The sequence below is a fragment of the Fulmarus glacialis genome, unplaced genomic scaffold (genome assembly GCF_000690835.1).
Source record: "Fulmarus glacialis isolate BGI_N327 unplaced genomic scaffold, ASM69083v1 scaffold21232, whole genome shotgun sequence".
NCBI classification, from domain to species: domain Eukaryota; kingdom Metazoa; phylum Chordata; class Aves; order Procellariiformes; family Procellariidae; genus Fulmarus; species Fulmarus glacialis.
Genome location: NW_009200052.1, coordinates 76233 through 97454, shown reverse-complemented (window position 1 = coordinate 97454; position 21222 = coordinate 76233). Strand labels below are relative to the sequence as shown.

Genomic DNA, 21222 nt, shown 5'->3' with positions numbered 1-21222 from the left:
GCTACCATCCATGTTTCACTTTTGCTAGGAAGACATGTATTAACTTTTTTTAAGATGCATTAAGGCTTAATTCTGCAAATGAAGTGAATGCTACTTAAAATTTGGTGATTTGAGATCATATGACCACTAGTGTGCTCTCTAGTTTGAATATCAAGATATCTTGGCCATTTCTAATTTGCCAAACCCTTTATTTTTCTTTCGTCAAATTTTCCTTTCTTTTTTTGCTGTACCATTAACAATGAACGTCATCCTTATGCAGTGAGCAGTGGGTTGCTTTTTAATTGCCCTCGCTAGTTTCAATGAGGTCATAGGGTTTAAGTGTGACAGAATATGGCTTCTAATCCAGTAATTCTATTATTGAATCTATTTGTATGCATGGAAATTTTGTTCAGCAATAAAGTTTGATTCATTACGCTTTAGTGGACAGAACTTAAAATTTATGCAGTATTATTAAGACTGAAAGCTTCTACCGCATATATTCCTTTTTTTCATATTTAATTTTTAAGATATGTTAAGAAATACTAGCTCCAGAACTTTGTGGCAAAATTCGTCTTTTTTACTTATTTTTGTTTTCATCCTCATTCGATCTTTTTCTCTTAATTTGTATGAATCGTTATATGCTGTGCTTGTTAGGCTACTCTGTCATCCTTATCTTCTGCTAAGCTGTATTTTGCCACCTTACCCCATTCATTTTTCAGTCTTGACACAGTTTGAAATTGTAAATTACTGAGCTTTCCCTCTTTCATTGATCCTGGTTGCTGCTTGTTGCTTCCACTCTTCCCCTTTTCTTTCTATGAGGAATTAGTCTTGGGCTTTAGGCATGATGAGTCTTCTCAAAGTTCCTGAATCTCAGCAAACAAATTAGAGCTTCTGCCAGGACAAAATTGTACATTTTTTCATAATTATACACATCATGTTCTTGTAATTCAGGACTTTGTTTCTAATACTTATTTATGAAAAGCTCAGTGTAGGACTGTTGACATCTAACTTAAAAAAACTTGCAAGTAGCAAGCTTTAAATGCAGTTCTGTTTTTTTCAAGTTACAGTGAAAAGGACTTGGAATTTCTTTGGAGTTTGTTCACTAAATGAACTGCTTCGCTTAACAGTTGGAAAACATTTTTCTTTATTGCATTGCAGAATTGCCTGGGTTCAAAAGGTTATCTGGTGTTTTTCATGAACTTTACATCATTGTGTGCAACAAAGCTGCTGCTGATCAAATGCGGGCTTCAGCTTTACCAAAACAAGATTTCTGTCTTGAAGTGACTTGCACAACAGTAACTTCAGGGAAGAATTTGCATGTATGATTAGATTCGTTAATTAAGTTCCCTCACCGAGGCACAAATCACAGAATTGTGTTCCAGCGTCTGGGAGCGTGAGAGGGAATCTGTGGCAGATTGGCAAAGGGAAGAACAGATGAACTGCTGGTAAAGGAAGGTTATTGTTAGAACTCTAAATGTGACTTCCCTTATCAGTATTTAAAACTACAACATAACACTCAGTAAATATTTTCACAATAGTCACCCCAGGTCTTACTGACAAAGATTACGTATAGCTGATGTGAAAATGATTACTGTGTGGAAGTTGTTTTGATTTTTGTTTAAAATCTTTATGACTGTGTGCTGAAATACAAGTTGGTGTTACTGTTAAAAACCTTTTGCAGTGTGCAACTGCCATCACTAATACTGTATGTGTCTTGTGTGGAGACATAAATCCAAAACATTTTATTTCGTTCTGAAGTTATATTCTCTAAAGAAACCAAGTACTTGCACGTGACCTCTTTTCTAATTGACTTGTTTTCCTGGGAGCTCCCTGTGGTGTGCAGTTAAGCCCTGTGCTTTGTGCTGGCAGGACTGGAATGTCAACATTCATGAATAAGAGCCTCAGACGAGGAGAGATTTAAATAGTCCCTGGAATGGGCTGTAAGCTTACAGACACCTTGTGTTGTAGCTGTTCTCCTTTTTGGTTAAGACCCTTATGAAGGGTACTTTGCTTCCCATTAGAGCTCTTTCCCCTCCCACCCTCTTTCCCCTTTGTAATCTGTCCAGCTGCTGTTGGAAAGTGTGTAAATGGTGTGAAAGTGGAAAGTTCTCATACCTAAACAGCAGTAGTTGAACTACAGTTATCCTGCTCTTCTCACACAATATTATGGCTATGATTGTAGATCCTAAACTCCAGTCATGCTGTAATTTCAAGAATTTGCTGTCTTGTTATGGTTTTTTTTTTTAATTTTTGTAATGACAATTAGAATGACAGTGTGTGCTGCTTCTTGCCCTCTTGCTCGTGTCTTGTATTTTTTACTTAAATTTAGACTTGTCTGTTTTTCAGGTTAGAGACTTTTGGCTGTTATGATTACAATATCCAGTGCAGTGAGGTCCTCATTCTGAGATTTTTAAGGAATGAATCAAATACAAGTGATACAGCTGCTCCATTCAATTCTTAAATGGAAGGGTTTATTGACATCTATTGACTTTGCATTCAATACTTTGTGCAACATGTACACTTAGAAAGTCTGCTCCTCATGTGCCAGGCATTTTTTTGGAAGTGGCATTCTATTTAAAATAAGCATGTCATTCTAGATTTATTAGCCACAAAAAAAAGCCACGAAGTGCAGAAACAGAATGACGAACGGTGTGCTTATATGTGCAGTTTTATCCTCTCTGCAAGCATTTTTCGTATGTTCTGTTATCACTATTACCAGTGTCCCAGTGTGCACTTTCAGGTCACACTCATCTACATAATATTTGCTGAATAGCTGACTTTGTACACCATGGTTTTCCTTAACTAGCTAGTTATCTTCTGTAGCTTGGTAGAATCTCTTTTAATGCAGTATGCTTCTCACGCATACTTGGGTTCTGCTGCAGTTGCACATGTACTTCTGTGAATGGGCACATCTTGTTACTGCACCTGGACGGTAGAATGCAGTGGAGGAGGGTGGCAACACAACCAGGGCAAAGGTGGCTTAAATAGGTCCTGTCTGGTACTACGTGGTATCAGTACAAGCTGGGAGTTGAGTACTGTGGCCCCAAAGGCAGCCTGAAACTGAGTTGCTGAGATCATTTGTTTGGACCTTTTGCAATGTTACTTTTAATTCAGACCATTTTGGTGGCTAAGCATAACTGAAATACTGATGAACCGTGACACAGAGTGGAGAGAGGTTTCTCAGGCTGTTGTTTCACATACTTTTAAAGCTGCCATAGGCCATGCTGCTGTTAAAACAACTCTGATCTGTTCTTCCCCTTATACAGGACACTTGCTTTATTTGCTGATGAAATCTCCCATATCGCCAGCATTCTGGCTCTGCCAGTTGTGTGTCTGCTATCAGTAATCAGTGTGCATTCATGCTTGCTCACACTGCAAGAGGAGCACTACAAATGTTGCTGTCACTCACTGTAAAAAACAAAAAAAGACAACAGGTTTTGTTTCTGTTGGAAAAGTGTGTGCAGCTTTCCACCTCCACTACCTCAGAGACACGAGATGAGTCAGTGCCTTTGTTCTGACTCTGTGGCTTTCTCTTGTGAACTGCTTTTGCTTTATTATCTCCGGTGAGAGGAAGGAAGAGAGCTTTCCTGTAGTGAAACAACTAGGCAAAGATTGCCATTGCATGAGATGCTTAAACTTTCCTGAGCTTTATTTGTGAAGAATAACAGCTTGGAGTCCTTTTCCAGGATCTTAGGGGACCCATAATGCCTTGACTGGATAAACATTGTGCTACTTTTAATGTTGTATCACATCCTTACTGTTTCTTGCCTTTGCAACTTACTTGGCACTCATGACTATGGTCAACCTTGTAGTATCAGACTTGCCATGGTGAAGATATCTTCACTATGATTTCTGTATCAGAAATAGTGTGGCCAGCAGGAGGAGGGAGGTGATCGTGCCCCTGTACTCGGCCCTGGTGAGGCCACACCTCGAGTACTGTGTTCAGTTTTGGGCCCCTCACTACAAGAAGGACACTGAGGTGCTGGAGCGTGTCCAGAGAAGGGCAACGAAGCTGGTGAAGGGTCTAGAGAACAAGTCTTATGAGGAGCGGCTGAGGGAACTGGGGCTGTTTAGCCTGGAGAAGAGGAGGCTGAGGGGAGACCTCATCGCGCTCTACAACTACCTGAGAGGAGGTTGTAGCGAGGTGGGGGTTGGTCTCTTCTGCCAAGTAACTAGTGATAGGACGAGAGGAAATGGCCTCAAGTTGTGCCAGGGGAGGTTTAGACTGGACATTAGGAAAAACTTCTTTACTGAAAGAGTGGTCAGGCCTTGGAACAGGCTGCCCAGGGAAGTGGTGGAGTCCCCATCCCTGGAAGTATTTAAAAGACGTGTAGATGAGGCGCTTAGGGACATGGTTTAATGGGCATGGTGGTGTTGGGTTAACGGTTGGACTTGATGATCTTAGAGGTCTTTTCCAACCTTAATGATTCTATCATTCTATGATTCTCCGATTCTATATTTCTGTTTCTAGTACAGCCATAGATCTGATACTAATCTCTCCTCTCTTGCCTTGAGTGCTCAGTCAACTCCTCTGTCTCCACCTGAGTTTGTGTAAGAACAGCTAAGCTGAATCAGGCAAGGGCTGGTTTAACTCAGTAGTCTGTCTCTAGCAACAGCCAAAAGAAGACACCTTGGCAAGAGAATAAGGGCTGTGTAAAAATACAAAAATGAAGAAGCATCACGTATATGCTCAGCTTCCAGACATTTGCAGCTCAGTGTATTTCCTGAACCAGATGTGGTCTCTGTGTTTAGTGAATCTCAGTGTTGTTTATCTTTTATGAGTTTGTCCAGTCTCCATCTGAACTTAAGCATCCCCAAAACTCTGTGGTAAGGAAGTCCGCATCTCTGTGACAAGGAAGTCTGCCACTGAACTGCTTTGCTGGTGCTAGGAACAGGGTAGTTTTGTCCGAAGAGGATGTTTAAATCCTGTTTCTGAAGCAGGAGAAATTGTGCATACGTTAGCTTTGTGGCTTCCTTATACACCCTGCAATCTGTACTGATAGGAAATCAGTATGTATTTGAGGAGCCTGACTGCATTATCTGGGGATCACTTTTCTTTTTCTCTGCCTGGAAAGAAACTTCTTTTTTTGCAAGAGATTTGATGTAGAATAGTAGAGAAACTGTTGCAACTGCCTTGATTATTTCTATTTTTTTAGAGCCTCTTTTGATAAGACACTGAAATACAGCACAATTCCTTGATGCATCCCCAGGGATCTTTAGATTTTATATGTAGAGGCTTGTTATCATTACTTTATTCAGAAGACTACAGAGACTGTGGTCCATTCTCAAGGTGTTTATTTCCTGTTTCATTTGGTCATTATGTCTTATTCCTCCGGATCCCTGGCCAGGTTTGTACCTCATCCTTTGAGGTGTTTGTTTTCTTGAAGCCAGGAAGAGAGAAATATGAAAGAATTGAGGTTTGTGGTAGTTTCACAGCTGAAAATTCCCTTTATCAGGTGCTTTTTGGGTTCTTGGACTTTACTATAGAGACTGCATGTGTATGTAGGAAAGGCATTATCCTGACAACCAGCTGATTGATGTATTTCACTTTCCATGAGATCCTTGAAATGTTAAGTTAGTTGATAAAAACCTCCCATTTCTTCTGCTGTAGCACTTTGTGAAGCAGTGTTATCTTTTGTAGATCTGGAAGCTTCACCCCAGCCATTAATCTAACCGGTGCTGGAAACTATCTCGAAGGTCTGGGGATGTGTGTGGGTGGTGTTTTTCTGTTGTGTTTTTTCTTTTTTTCTTGTTTTCTTTTTTTTTTAACCAAACACCCCACGCCTACCCAAACACTGAAGATGTGCTTCAAGATGCTTTACTTGAGGATACATCTGTAACTTTTTGGCTTGAGGCTTGATACTTGGTAGCCACCTACGGAGAATGATTTCTTGAAAAAGTGAGGAGGATTATTTTTATTCTGTATCTGTCCTGCCTATACCCATCCTGTGATCCTTCTTTTCTCCCCACTGCTCCTGGGGGAGATGTCTGCTGGGAATCACTAGAACTTAATAGTGGTGAAGCTTCCTTCTCCTTTATTAACCTTGACAGCAGTAATTATGAGTACATCTGCAGCGCAGTACCATTATACTGGATTCCGCTGTTAAAAGCAATCTGATTTTTATGAGTGTAAAGTACACATGTTGTGTGAACAATGCATCCTTGTTTGGTAATTTCTGTTGGGTAAGTATCTGTTTTCTGTGTTTTTCTGCATAGTATTTATTTCAGAATTGTTTGCCTGTTCTGTCTGATCTTGTGCTTCTTGATAAGAATTTTTACATAAGACTCTTTCTTCAGTCTTTGTTCCTTTTTCCCTTTGCCCCAGATAATTTCACTGGGGCTTAAGACTGCAAGATTAGTTCACAAGGACACCAGGAAAGGGAAACCTACCTGATTCTTTCAACTTCTGTTATGATTTGTACAAACACTTGTGTGTTTTTGTCTTTTCAGGCAGAGGCCGAGGAGAAAGCGGTTTCTACCAAAGAAGTTTTGATGAAGTGGAGGGTGGATTTGGGCGAGGAGGGGGCAGGGAAATGCACAGATCACAGAGTTGGGAGGAAAGGTAACAGAACTCTAGCCCTTTAAGTTTTTTTACGTACATCTGCTCAGCTTCCATTTGTGCCTTTTGACTTCATAAAAACACTTTAGGAAAGGTGATTAGGTGTATCTGTGAGTGGAGTGTCTGAAATTCTAAGATGGACTTAACACAGTAATGTTTCTAGAAACTCAGAGCAAGTAAAAGAGCATTTTTGCAAAGAATTTTTCTGCTGAGTTCATGGGAAGAAGGAACTACTTTGTGAGAATATAATTATGACAGTTGCAGTGGAAATGATGGGTGAAAATACAGATTGCTAAAGGATTTGCTTCAGTTTTAGTCTCAACATTGTTGACAGCACTTAGGGTCACATTTCAAAACATACCTAGTTGCCAAAGGCTGTGTGCGTATCAGTGTTCCTGAAAATTTCAATTGTCACTTGGGCTTTTAAAGATACTGTCCATCAATCTCTGATTTTAAAAAAGCCCCCTACCAAGTTTAAAAAAAAAAAAAAATCCATACCTAAAATGAGTTGAGTAGTTCCAAAACCTTATTTGAAACTTCTATTCTGCCTTTCTAGGGGAGACAGACGCTTTGAAAAACCAGGGCGAAAAGATCCAGGTATGGTTTTGTTACTGTATGGGCAGAAAGTGGGAGGGAGGAGCAGGGTGTGTTTTGGGGAAGGGACCTATATGTACATAAACCTTTCTTACTGCTCCAAGAATATTGTTGATACAAGTTTCATAATACTGTGCCAGGTTACCGAAATGTGTTCTGAAAGTGTTGTTTTTCTTATTTTGTGTTGTTTTCACTATTAGACATTTAAATGTTTTAGATAAGAAAAATCTGCAATAAGGAGGTTCTGTTTATTCAATTAAGATGTGATGTCTACAGCTGGAACTAAATTCCTTTACTTCTGTGAAATGAGCCTGTACTGATTAACAGGTATGCTGTGCCTTTTCAGTGCAGCTTTTAAACATTCCTGGTATGTGCTATTTTGGTAACTAGGACTTCTGGACCATGTGAACTGTTAATTTTTTCAAATGCTTGCTAGTGTGAGGTAGATCCCAGCAGCAATGTTCTGAGGTTCCCATGCTGATGGATTTACTGTCTGTCAGGTTAGCTTAAGTCATCATGCAAATCTTCATACATCATACATTCAGGTTATCATCTGGTCCCCACCTCTGCCATTGCTCTCCTATTCTCTTTCTTTAATGTTTCACATTGGCCACGTTCAGGCAGAATACTGAATCCTTAGTTGGGACCCAGTATGTCTGTCTGAACATTCAGCTGAACTTGAATTGGAGTGGGTTGTCATCTTGGAGATGGAACATACCCATTTAGGTGAAATCTGTATTCTGAGAGTGGTAAGAACATTCAAGGAAGTTCTCATCTATCAACTGGTTATATGGTAACTGCAGTGATTTTCTGCTTTGTGGGGTCATGCATTGATTGTTCTGTGGTATGACCTTGCTCTTTCTCTATGGCATGTTTCCACATGCATGTGCCACAGCTGTGCTTAGTGAGAGGTTTTGTACTAGTAAAAGCTTGCTGGCAATGAGTCTTTTTAGGACCCAGAGGATCTTTTGGTCTTTGCTGAAGGACTCTTGGCTAAATATCCTCCTTAGTGAACATATTGATAAAGCTAGGTCAGAAAAGACAATTGCAGGTTGAATTTCAGGACAAACAAAACCAAAGAGATTCAGTTGCAATTAAAAGTTGACAGGAGTGTGTTTTAATCCCTGCTTAGCTGTCAATATTTTTTTAGTGAGAGTAGCATAAATTGCCATTTTAGTAATCTTCCAGATTACCATGGTGGCACATGCCTTAGGAGTTTTAAATTACCATGTTTGCTTTCAAAGCCCTCCCAATCCTCTTTCCGTGAAGGAATTGATTTTCATATATCTTAAAGAGTGCTTTTATTTTTCTGCTTTTTAAGTTGAAAGTTAACACAAAACTAAGATGTTGCTTGTTTTCCTCATTGTTTTCCTTAAAAAGAGGTTACTTCTAAAAATAATTTGAGATTGGTCTGAGATTGTCCATCTTTAAATGCCAGTAGTGAAACTTTGGACTTTCAGTGTGTCTTTATATTCAGAGACCTTTTGGAAAAAAATGAAAATAGGAAAAAATAAGTACTATTGAGATTTCAGGACTGCATTTTTTTACAAAAGACAAATGGATGTAAAAGTAATATCTACCACAGTTGATTCCATTTTACTTATTTAGCTCCTTCCTGTTCTTGTGATAAAATTACAACACTTCCAGATCCAGACTATGGAATGTACCACACTTCTGATTAAGACTGTGATAAAAATATTGCATGTCAGTTTAGGATGAGATGTATCTCTTAGTTGAAATTGAGAAGAATTTACAGTATGCAAGATGTCCTTACTGAAGCTGACTTCTGCCTGAACATGGGGATTAATGCTTCAGCTAGCATAGAGCATATCTTGTTTGTAGCAACTACTAGTGATCAGGACTTTGGAATGCCTCTACTGGAACAATTTTCTAGAGAAGATGGTGTCCCCGTGGGCGTTCTTGGAAGTCCTGGTTCATTGTCAGGGATGGTGTGCTTATTCTCAAATCCTGAAGCTTTCTGTAGTACCTGATTGCTCCTCTTAAGTCTCTCGTTCTATTTCTTTTCTAGTTTGATCTTATTTGGCTAAAAGCTCTGTAGCACAATATGACAGAGGCAAGAGGCCTGCAATCTTTCTGAAGTTTTAACATTAAAAAAATATTTTAACAATAGTAATTTATGTTTGCATATTGATATGTTAGCGATTAATGTCCCAGTAAGTGGGAGGACCATTTCTCTCCTCTTGCCCTTCAAAGAGAAATAAGGTGGAGAGCACAAAAATGTTAACAGAAGGTGTTGGTCTGTTTTGACTCAAGCCTTGATTAATGAACAAAGTTACTGTTAATGTAAAGGCTTTCCAATGACAAAACATTTTGAGTGTGAGATAGGGATACAAATGTGCCAAAAGAAGTCCCGGGTTAATACCAAGCACTAGTATACCACACAAAGCAGTGAAAGCAGAAAGATCAAGGAGTGAGTTGACATGCAGTTTATAATTCAGGCTAACATGCTTTAGCAGATACATTTATTGGTTTCTGTTACCCTGGTTAAATTCCTTAGTTCAGGATTTTATTCTGTAACTTTATTGTGCTTCAGTTTTTCATTGCTCTTTCGTAGGGCCTTGGATTAGCCTCAAATTACATCATTTACTGAGTTGCCAGCTTTTTCATATTCTTTGTTCAGGGTGATCAGATTACAGAATTAATAAGAGATCAAATATTAAACTCTTCTGGGCATTCATAATGGATGACAATGCAAGAAGCCCTCAATTAAAAATCATGACATTAAAAAAGTAATAGACCTTCAACAAATAATTACTTCTCAAATATGATCAATATGCTGTTCTTAAAAATTAATGATTGCTTTTTCAGTGCTCACAACGGTTTGCAAGTTCACATTTGACTGATTCTCAACATAAACAATATCTGTTCCTAGTTTCAGCATGCAAATTGAAGACGCACAAAGTATTTGCAAGTTTCTGTTCCAGATTGTCATGGTTCTGACAGACTTCACTGAGAACCCAAATCGCTTCTGGAAGGCTGAGGCCATTAGCAAAGAAAATGAGCAAGCTGTTTTCTTGATCATGGCTGTCTTTTAGAACTGCACAAAAGCTGCTTAATTTTCTGTGCAGCCTCTTGACTAATACCAGCTTAGTAGCTGAGGGGATTTGATTAGTTGCCAGCAATTACACACTGGTAGTAAATAATTGTAATGTAGATTAAACAAGACATTTAGTAAGTCAGTTGTGGAACCTGATTGAGTTTTGTTTAATGTGTATTTTTTGGTTAGGTTAAGACGACTTGAATATAAAAAGGGTGTTGAAGTGACTATAAAGAGGATGTTGAGTTTCTTTGAGTTGCACTTTCCCTTACTCTGCCTAGTTTGTTTTTCTTCCCTACCTCGCTATCAAGAAGTATATCCAAAGAAGGTTCATCAGCAGCTTCCTCTTGCAATGTTAGTCAAAGTGTAGAGCGCAATTTTGTTGCATCAGAGCCCATAAGCAATTTTTCTAGGCTTGTATTCCAATTTTGGCCGTGGCATATTTCCAATACTTTGAGACATCCATGGTTCACCAGTTCTCTGGAACTGTAAAAGCAATAGAGGTGTTTTGTCTAACCCTTGTTCTGCAGCTGTTCTGAAGTAATAACTACACAGTTGTGTTTGTCTGTCTAACTTGCTTCTGCAGTATTCTTCAGCTTTACATTCCAAAATACAGTATTTGAAGATTGCATTTAGTGTATACTAAACATATTTTTTTTTTAATACTTGCTGTTGTACCCCCTTTTAAACCAAAGCTATAAATAGAAAATGATTTAAAAATCAGGACAACTTTAAAGTATCAAGTCATTTGGAAACCAAACAAAGCAGCCCACAGTTTGATTAGAAGTTAATTGAAATTAGAAATAGCTTTTTATAGCTTTGGCTCTAAATGGCGAGATTATAGTACTGTCCTGTTGGGATTATGCATCTGAATTTTAGAACAATTGGCTTATCCAAGACTGGAGTATGTGATACGTAGGAAAAAACAACACCTCACACAGAATACTGCTCTTTTTTCCTAAATGGTTGTTTCAGACTTGACACAGGAATCTGTTCTACTGCTCTTGCACTGGTTCTTAATTTGTAGGACTCTTCTCAATGTCTTATATTGGTAGAGAACGTGGAAATAACACTTGCAAGAAATACTTAAAAATTATTGGTACTGATATGAAGGTAGAAAAGGGATCTTTAGGCTGCATATGGGTCAACAGCTAAGAAAAGTAGGGATGAAGGCAATGTAACTTGATAGTGTGTTGCTCTCCAAGCTCCACAATATTCATGAATGCTTTTATATAAAATTAAGTTTTAAAAAAGAGATTTTGAGAGTATCTGTGATAAAACCAAATCTGTCTGAGGTCTGGAATGTGGGGAGGCAATACTTGAACAATTTTGGAACAAGAGCTGAATTGCAATGAAAACGTGCACATTCTGCCTCGTTGCCCTTCCCTGTGTGAAATGCTTCTATGGCGCTGCTTCCCATTTCCCCAGACCCTAAAACAAAGTAGTTTTTTGGTAACCTCTTTCGGGTTGTGAACACACTTCAGTTAAGAGTTTTGAGGCTTGAGAAGAAGTCAGTTAAACAGTGTCTCATCAGGTAGCTTGAGACCATTTTTCCTGCTGCTCATCACTTCAGAGAAGTTAAAAGGAAGCATATTTGGTAGTGTATTGTGCTGTTGTCAATGAAAGTTGCTATTTATGCCATCTTGGTTTCTGGGATAAGTCTTTGAAAGATAACTTCTACTTTATTTTGATACTTGACTGTTCAAGTATGAACACGTAATAGGTACTGCTTTTGTTGAGAGCTTGGAAATAATTATCCATCATTCTGTTTATACTTTAGCTTCTTAAATTATTTAGGAGCTTCGGAACGGTGTCTTAATTGCAATAGGTTTATGAGGCACTTAAATACAGAAGTCTCATGTATAGTTTGTTTTAATTTTTTATTTTAAAATTGATTCAAATGTCTCTAAATATTTTTGTTCTGTGTGTACAGGCAAATACTGGTGTTAAAAAGCATAAAATATAAATGGATGCAGTTCTTCTCATGTATATAGTGCATCCTTCTGGGTCAGATCTACTTGAGACAAGCAGCGCAAATGTGAGAACATGTGGAATGTATGGTCATTTCAAAAAAAAAAGTAGTACATTAATTCATTTAGAATAGTCTGTTTTCCACTGCTAAATAATTTATTCGGTGTTTCCAAATATGAAAAAAATTCCACTGCAGCATTTGTCGTATACATCAAGATTTTTTTGATAGTGTCTTCATAGACCTGTCTTGAAATGAGATGTTCTCTTATTTGGCAGAATGAAGAAGTACAGTTAGTATTTACAATTTTGCTTAATAAGCACAGCAGGAGTGCTTTTCACTGCCATGAGAGATTGGCAGTCCTTTCTAAGAGTGAATTCAGCCATCTGAAAACTGATAGAAATCATAGAATAGGTCTCTCCTTTCAGGGTCAGTGCGGCTTTAATCATAGTCTGGTGAATTCAGCAGGTAGCTCTTTTAATTTCCAAGAATTAGTACTGTGATTCTTGTACCTGACTTTGTCCTGCGTGGTTAATCCACCCTCTCCTCAGCTTACATGGGCACACCAGTTCTCTTTACTCTGCATATCATGTTTGTATCAAAAGTATGGGAGTACAAGAGAAAGATCACTAGAAGATGGCAGGGCAGGCAAGGAAGGAAGGTTGTAAATGGAACCTGAAAGTTTAATGTAATAATAATTAAAAAAGCACAAAGTTCAAAGTCTGTTCTCTCTATTCTGTGAGGCCAGTCTCAGAGAGCTGGAAGCTGTCGGCGTGCTGTCCATTGATGCGGATCTCCTTGTCAGTCCTTTTTGGACTCTTTGAGTCAGCCGCAGCTGGGAGCTCAGGAATAGTCTTGTCAAAATTCTCCATCTTGATCTGATATTCACCTTTGGCATTGCGGGCTAGCACAGAGGCGAAGCGATGGTACAGCATGATCTCTGAGGGGAGGTAAGATGTTCTCCTTTGACACATTTCTCCTGTGCCCTCCTGCACGGCTGACAGAAAGACGACCAGCTCAAAATGGTGAGCAGCTTCTCTTTGGAGGAGAGCAGCCAGGGGGCTGGATGGAGTGATTGAATGGTAGTAGGTCAGTGGAAAGATGAAAAAAGGACACTCATCCAAAGTAACGCTGTCTAGGTGGAAGTCGATACTAGTTTGGTGCAGCTGCCCATTCTCTTGTTCTTGGTAAAGTATAGCAGAAACCTGGACACTAGTCAGTGGGCTGGAGCGTGTGTTGGCCACCTGGAACATAAGGTATGGCTTCCCCTCGGTGTGTGTCACTACGGCAGAGCGGGTGAAGCGGATGGAGAATGCCCGATTCTTTGGTCGGGCGATCTTTGCCACGAAAGCACCTGCATCATGGAAAAGAACAAACTGAATACGAGCACTGTGCCTGGGTTGATTCCCTGCAGCCTCCACGCTCTGTGAAACACTCCAAAGGAACAGAAGCAGGCTTGGGTGGACATGGTCTTTCTAGCCTCAGCCTGCATGTTTGAAAACTGCTAGGCTGGCATCACACTAACCAGTTTTTGTTTAAAAAGTATAGCTTTCCCAAAATGCTTCTTTTTCTAAACTATGCTCACGTATTAATATTTGGAGAGTGAACTGTAGCTGTAGGAAGGAGAGCTGTTAGCTTGACCTGATTTACTGTAATTGGTAATAGTACCTGATCTTGGCATGCTACCCCTGGAGGAGCTCTTTCTTAATAGACAGTAAACTAACCTGTGTATTTTTAAAGTCTTTTGAAATACTTAAACCTGAAAATTATTTTAAGTAACTTAAAATACCTCGAAATAACTGACATTGTTTTACAATTTTCATTACATCAGGTACTGAGGAATACTTAAACACTGAGTTAAAGATCAACAAAAATACTTCAGCTAGACAAAAGTAAACCTTAAAATCAAAACAAATTGACTTTAAGTATTGTAATTCCATGGAAAAAACTTGGAGAGATAACGGTATAAGAAATAAGTGATTGAGAGTGGTAAGTGGGGATCTGCCACAAGTATTGTCCAATGAATAGTGGAACTCTCAAGTCCAAATCTTAATACCACCTAATTTATGGTTTTTGTTGATGAAAGGTGTTTAACTTTTACTATTACATAGCTGAAATCTCATCATCCTCATAGTGACTGACTTAATTGTTCTTTCAGATTATCAGTGTGATCACTATTTATTTCTAGCTCCATTTCTTAAATCTAATTGTTACACCTATTCTATTTAAAGATTAAATATGAACGATTACCTGTGATGAAGGCTTCCAGCATGAGCCCCAGGACCATCTGAATTGCAAGCAGTGCAATAGCACTGGGACAGTCCCCACTTGGGAACATAGTGCCGTAACCAATTGTGAGTTGCGTCTCCAGTGAGAAGGAGAAAGCAGCTGTAAAGCTGGTGATGTACTTGACACATATAGTGTGGTTGTCAGGTGGAGCATCATGGTCCAGCTCCAGGTCCCCATTCATCTCAGCCAGCAAATACCAAAGCACTGCAAAGACTAGCCAGTGAATGACAAAAGAAGCAGAAAAGACAAGCATCATCCATCTCCAGCGCATGTCCATTAATATTCCCCATGCATCTCGGAGGTATGCCAGACCTTTTCCTTGGGTACCATCCATCTGGAATGTGCTGTGTCCGTCCTTGGTCACCATCCTCAGGTATCTTTGGGTCAGGAGGGGAGCACTGGATTTGGTGTTATTGCTCTCTATCATATCTGTTGTCATCTTCTAGAAAAGAGAAAAAAGGAAAAAATGTGATATAATGCAGCATATTTGTATTTTGCCTAACGTTCACAGTTTTTGACACATCAGCAGGGGTTGAAATACTGTAGCCAACAAAGGAGGGCTTATACATTGCAATCCAGAGAAGATTAAGTCAGGAGCCGGGAGAGGAATTTACCAGTTTGTGGTAATACTTTGCTAAAAAAGATTAAGTTTAAAAATCTGACTACTACTCAAATTTTCCCTGCTTAGTTGTTTAAATATAACTTTCATACTTTCCTAAATTTACATTTGAGTCGCATGCTTTAATTCTTTAGGGTTGAGTGGGATGGGATTAGGCATACTGTATCTGAAAAGAAACTAAATTTTGTCTGATTATATCAGTGTTTGTAACTTCTTTGTAGCAGAGTGTAATAGTTTACAGATACTATTAGGAATACCACTAACAATAGTACTATGGAAATAATGTTTATTATATTATTTCTCTAACATGTTTATGCATTTTAGGGGAATGCTGTAGTTTACCTAATAGCCCTTTCAGACTTTCCTAGCTCAGGAAATGACTGCTGTCTGCACCCACCATGTCCAGTTAAGCAGAATTACAATATTCAGGGCAGAGCTGCTTCTGGGAGTCTGAGGCTGTTTATGTAAGGATCGGGTAAAAAGAGGGCAGGAGACCAATACTGGAAATATACTGTGGCATAATTTGAAGTCTAGTCTGCCTAAGGAGTATATTTTTTACTAGTGACCAAATAAGAAAATAGGACAGCAAGTGTATGGGAATTAGGGGGTGAAGGTGGAATTGCAAATGTGGGAAGCAAAATGGATGCTTGTAGGTATTTGACATGTTAGGCTTCTTTGTTTACTTTTAAACCTCAAAACTTGCCAAACTCGTCAGAGATGCTGAGTGTCTTCTGAAAAGACACTGGCCACTCAAATTCGTAAATGTTATAAATAATGATTAAAGTTCACCTGGGACAGGTTAAAATTAAATACAGATTTATGTAAAATAGGGACTTCATAATGTGTACAACCTACTTAAAGAAGGTTGTGAGGAAGCTTGTTTGTAGAACAGAGGATTTAAAAAATATATGTAAATTTTGCAAATCATAATTATACATAGTGTATTTAGTCCATTTTGTTGGTTTCCTATCAATTTTGACCTTTCTCTGAATTATGGCTATTTCAGTGTATAATACAAGTGTACAAACAGGCTAGAGGAATTGGCCCAAGAGTGCTGTCTTAGTTTTATCTTGAAACGCATTAGATCTAAGGATCCTGAACTTCAGAATGAATTTATGAAAGGTAAAAATCTTTCTTGTGATCTTTGATCCTGTAAACCAGCAGTTTTCATGACTGTTTACTTGATCTTGATACAAAATTTCAGTAATTACAGAACATTCTCCTTTGCTTTTACTTGTGCTTGATGCATACTGAAGTGTGAGAATTGACATCACAGTGAATATTTAGCTAAATTTTCATTTTTCTTTCCTTCTGTAGGTTCTTAAAGCCATCCAGCTATTTCTTCTATCCATGCTGTAGTCAAAGGAGGTAGATGATGGCCTGAGTGGAATTTGGTGTTTTTCCCCTCGTTTTTGTTTTCCAATTCGCATCTCCTAGAAGGAGTATTTTGAAACTGCGCCCTGTGCCAAAGAATACAGTGGGCTTACTGAGATTCTCCTGGTCAGTAGTACCAGACTACTTTTCTTGAGGGATTCTGATCATAGTCTATTCAGTTTATAGCATGACCCCCCACCTTCATCTGAGTTTGATCTTTGGTCTACTATATAGCTCTCTAAAAGACAGTTTTCAGTCTTGCTGCACTGTTGTGGAATTTACAATAATCTGAATAGGATTTTAAATGCTTCACGAACCAGATGATTAGTGACTTGTCTGTAGAGCAGAGTCCTTGTGCTAAGATTTAGAAGAGCCCTTCTGGATGCCTTGAAGGAGCTGGAAAATGGGCATCTCTGAATGGGAGGGATGATGGGGCTCAAAATGAGCTGTGGACAATGCCTTGGTTTTATCATCTTAGAATAAGCAGTACTCACAAGAAGCACTCCCTTGTTTGAGTAGAGGAGAACACTTAGAACAAAATGCCTCTGGGTGTAAACATCATGCATTCTTGGAAAAAAACCAAACCAACAACAAAACACAAAACTAAAAAACAAAACTAGTGTGTTTGTGTAAATTCTCATGGTACTTTGAGGGCAGCATCCGCTTCATAGACTGCAAGTAATTTGGGTTTGCAAAACAAACATATGCTGTGAGAATGAATATGATACTGACTGATTGGTGACAGAAACCTTTTTCTACAGTGTTACATACATTAAGAGAAAAAGGAAAAACATACTTAATGTGGTACATTTTTCTTGGCTACACTTCAGATCTTCCACACATCAGTGCTAAGGTAGCATGCTTGAGCGCCACAGACTTTACTCAGAGCAAAATACTATCAGTGTTGCAGGGTCTCAATTTTGTTGATTAAGGAGCTTTGTGGGGTGGTGATTAATCCCTTAATGTTGACTTAAAGCTCTGAAAAAATTCAGTCTGTTCACTGTCAGGTTGTTTGGGATGTTTTCTGTGGTGGAGGATCCATTACTGACAGATTTCGAAGGTACTTGAGAAAGAAAACCTCCATTAGCCCCCAGCAGCACATCTCACAACATTGCTGTGCCTCTGCTCCTTGAGACTCCCAGCAGGGAAATTTGCCTGCTGAGGTTAACCAGGTTACTGCTTTGGTCTCATTTGATACAAGCTTCTGATTTTTCTTGTCTGGGACTGTTTAAAATATTAGGTATCTAATTTGATGGCAGCGATAGCTTTGGAAGTGTGTAAGCTTCAGTTCCAAAACTGTTTTTTTTGCAAAAGCTATTGATGGCTTTAAGAGCCACAAGCCTCAACTTCTTGGGGTAGGAAAAATGGGTAAGAAACTGCAGATAGGCTCAGAGAGCCATGCAGTTGGTTTAGAATAAGAAGTGAAAGAACAACTGCCCTGTGAGAAATAGTTTACTCGGGCTGGAGGATTGGTCCTTTGTATTCTCAAAAGCAGTCTCAATTTAAGAATAGATGTGACTTTGAATTTAAAAAGAATTACTGTCTTCTGTCTACTCCTTTCCTTGCTCACTGTATAAATACCTTCTTTCCTTCTTAGTGATAAATTAATGAAATTGTAAAGTACGATTTGGACCATCTGATCCGATCCCCTGCTCGGCATGGTCCTTGATGTCCCCACACTAATCCCAGTTTCAAACAGTGTATGTTTTAGGAAAGACATTCAACTTTGACTTGAAAAATTGTTTGTTGGAGAATGCTCGTCCCCACTGCTAAATACGTACTGTGTTTCTAATCCAGATTTGTCTAATGTAATCTCTTAACCTTTATGTTACGCTGTTTGTCTGGTTTTGCTTTTCCTGGTTCCTGACTTGTGAAACTGTTATAGCTTTGGGGTGTTCCTTCTCCTTCCATCTCCCAGCTGATAGCCCTTGACTGGAAAGACAGGAACTGTCAGAAATGACTTTTCTAAACCTCTTTTGACGTGTTGACTAGTCTTTTATCATGCATTCAGTGTGTCTAATCCTTCCTGTTTCCAGTCTATTGAAAATTAAATGGTTATTGCCAACTCCCGTGTGTATGTCAGTTCTTAGCTTTTTTTTAATTTCTTTACCATCATTGTGCCTCATTCTGGCTTCTTTCTTCTATACACTCTTCCAAGACAAGTCAAGATAGGGTGAATACCACCTTTTTAAATCAAAGTCACAGTTTCCCTTTTCCTAGCAGTCAGACAGGTTCTAAACTGACCTGGCTTGCTAATGATTTATGCGTCATAAAACTTTGCCTTACAGCTCTAGGATATTGCTTGCATTTCTGAAATTCATGATCCAGCACACTGATCTCCCATGCTTTGCCTTTTTGATTGAGATCTTTTTCCTTGTGTTGTAACAGCTCTTTGTTACATTGCTGCTTCATGCCACCATGTTGCTTTCCTCTTCTTTCCTCTTGCTTAGCATTTCTCTTGACAGCAGAAGGTCAACTGTAAGACTCTGGTAGGATTGCAGGGGGACTCATTTGCAGCAGTGCCTTCATTTTCTTTTTGTTTGCCTTCTGTTGAAGGCATTTAAAGTGACACTTCCAGCCTGTTTTCAGCTCGGTACACTGATGCACCTCCAACCTTTTTAGGAGCTTGAATGCCTTTACATGGACTGTGTTCAGGGGAGACTTCTGCAGTTCTGCCCTACCTGCCCAACTTCTGCTCTTAACAAAATCTGTTTTAATTGACCTTGGAAAGGATTTGAGGCAGTTTATAGTGCACTGCTTCATTATGACAACAAAGTAGTCAAGAGGACCTGCTGTTTGGTGGGAGTAACTGCAAAACCTGCTTACGACTGTAGCATAAGTTGAAGATTTATTAGAACCCAGGTGGTGCTGGCTTGCCCCTCTGGGAATGTGTACATTCCCTCTTTACTTGACCTGGGTCCACATAATCTTGGACTAGTTTCAGATTTAAACATCATCTCTGTACTCTAAGCTGTGATCATTCAGATGTGTTGCTGCCTCTGCACTTTGCAACAAGAACAAACTAAGTTTATCCTTTTTTTTAAAGGCACTTTCATGCTATTAAAATGTCAGTATTGTTATTTTTAGATTGAATGGCAATCCTTGAGATGCTCTGACATTAATATTAGGAAATGAAGTTTTTTGCAGTATTGATGACATGACTGGATCATACAACTTACATTAGGGGACAATCTTAGAAACATAGGAAGTAATTCAGTAAGAATAACTGCTTTAAGTTGAAAGCTTATGCTACAGTTGTTAGTAGGGTGGTTAAAATTTCAAACATGTTTGTCCTGTAGGTTTTGTAGCTAATGCCTCATTGAGATGAATGGGAGTAGTTTGACAAAACTGTTTTTTTCGAGCAGTCTGCAGAATTAAGATTACAGTGTTCAGGACTTGTTACATATATAAGTCAGTCTTCTAAAAATGAGAACTTTAATTTGTTGAGTTCAAGCCATACTTTTCAAAGCGAGTTCCACAAAGTATAGGATGCGAGAGCTCATACTTTTGACCTTCTGTGACAGTTTACTACAGAATGCACTTTAAAAAAAAAAACCAAAACAAAACAAACCACCAAACAAAACCAACCTCCCCAAAAGTTTGGTAAAATGGGAGAGTGTGTCTTTTTTTATAGTACAGAAAGCAAGGCTGCTTATATACTTGATTTTTGGGGACATCTGTAGTGCTCCATTTTGTGTATAATGTATTTTCACATAGTACAGCATGCTGAAAATACTGTGAGGATCTGTATGAACCCTAATTCTTGATTATGAAGTAGCATCTGAATGGACCAGCTAATCTGGCCACCGTTAGAGAAGCAGAAAAACTTTATCAAGACTTTGCTTAAACGTTGTTTAAGGCTTTAAAATATGCTAGTATATATATTAAATCCTTATAGAGAAACTTAAATGCAAAATTAAGTGTTGTTAGTGGAGAAGTAAATTTACAGTTAAGAGGGAGTATTTTATTTGATGTAAGGCTGCAGTAATAGAAGTCTGCTGCCATCCTTTTTTTTTGTGGAACTTGTTGTTTTTGAAGAGCAATCCTGCCCTATGTGATGCGAACTTCGCAATGGCTTGTCTAGAATGACTGAGTTTTCTAGGGCATTAGAGTTCATACTTGGTGCCTGTGCATCGTTTCCTGGGCAGCAGTGCTAGCTCACAATGTGTCCATAAGCGCAGAGAATGCATTGATTGAAAATGATTGAAGGCATGAGATATAGTTAGATATGGTAAAAGCAGGCTTGAAGAGGTGAGGTTCATTTCTTTAATTTGTGATGGAACTGAAGTTAAATGCTGAGTTATAATAAATGCAGCAAGAAGGTGAGGATGATTTTTTCATAATACTTGGACAGGTAACCTTAGCTGGAGGCTTGCAAATGCTCCCTGTTTCTAGAGCGTTGCAGAGTCTTTCCAGCAGTGTTTATCTTGAAAACTTTCCGAAAAAATACTGCATGATGACTTTGGTTGTGCTCTGATTGCTGTTAGGACTGTGGTCATCTGAGAGAGCATTTTCTTCTTTTTGAGGGGGGGAAGGCAGAAACCATTTTGTTTAAGGTGATTCTTAATTTAGCAAGCTTTAGAAATAAAACTCTGCCCTGAAAACAACTTTCTTTGATTAAAGAATGACAGAACAATTTCTAATTGTACAATAAGAAAAAGAAAAAAAAAAAATTAAGATTGTTTTGTGTACTTACCGGTCCTTGAAGGGTTTGTGTGCAGGAGAAGGGGAATACCTGGGCTCCAGGAGAGGGACTGCGCTGGTCTTGTGTATTGGTCCCA

At 38.8% G+C, this 21222-nt stretch overlaps 2 protein-coding genes across 2 annotated transcripts in view; one reads left to right on the top strand and one right to left on the bottom strand.

Annotated features, from left to right (window-relative positions):
• The window catches only part of GIGYF2 (GRB10 interacting GYF protein 2), a 67898-nt gene that overhangs the window by 10988 nt on the left and 35688 nt on the right, over positions 1-21222 (top strand). Inside the window, exons 5-6 of the mRNA XM_009573462.1 lie at positions 6430-6541; positions 7095-7135. Coding sequence (XP_009571757.1) covers positions 6430-6541; positions 7095-7135 — 153 coding nt within the window. The remainder of the gene's footprint in view (positions 1-6429; positions 6542-7094; positions 7136-21222) is intronic.
• On the bottom strand, positions 12891-14887 carry KCNJ13 (potassium inwardly-rectifying channel, subfamily J, member 13). The gene is made up of 2 exons (XM_009573461.1): positions 14410-14887; positions 12891-13513 (listed from the first exon to the last, which is right to left on the bottom strand). The coding sequence occupies exons 1-2, from the start codon at positions 14885-14887 to the stop codon at positions 12891-12893; spliced, it is 1101 nt and encodes a 366-aa protein (XP_009571756.1).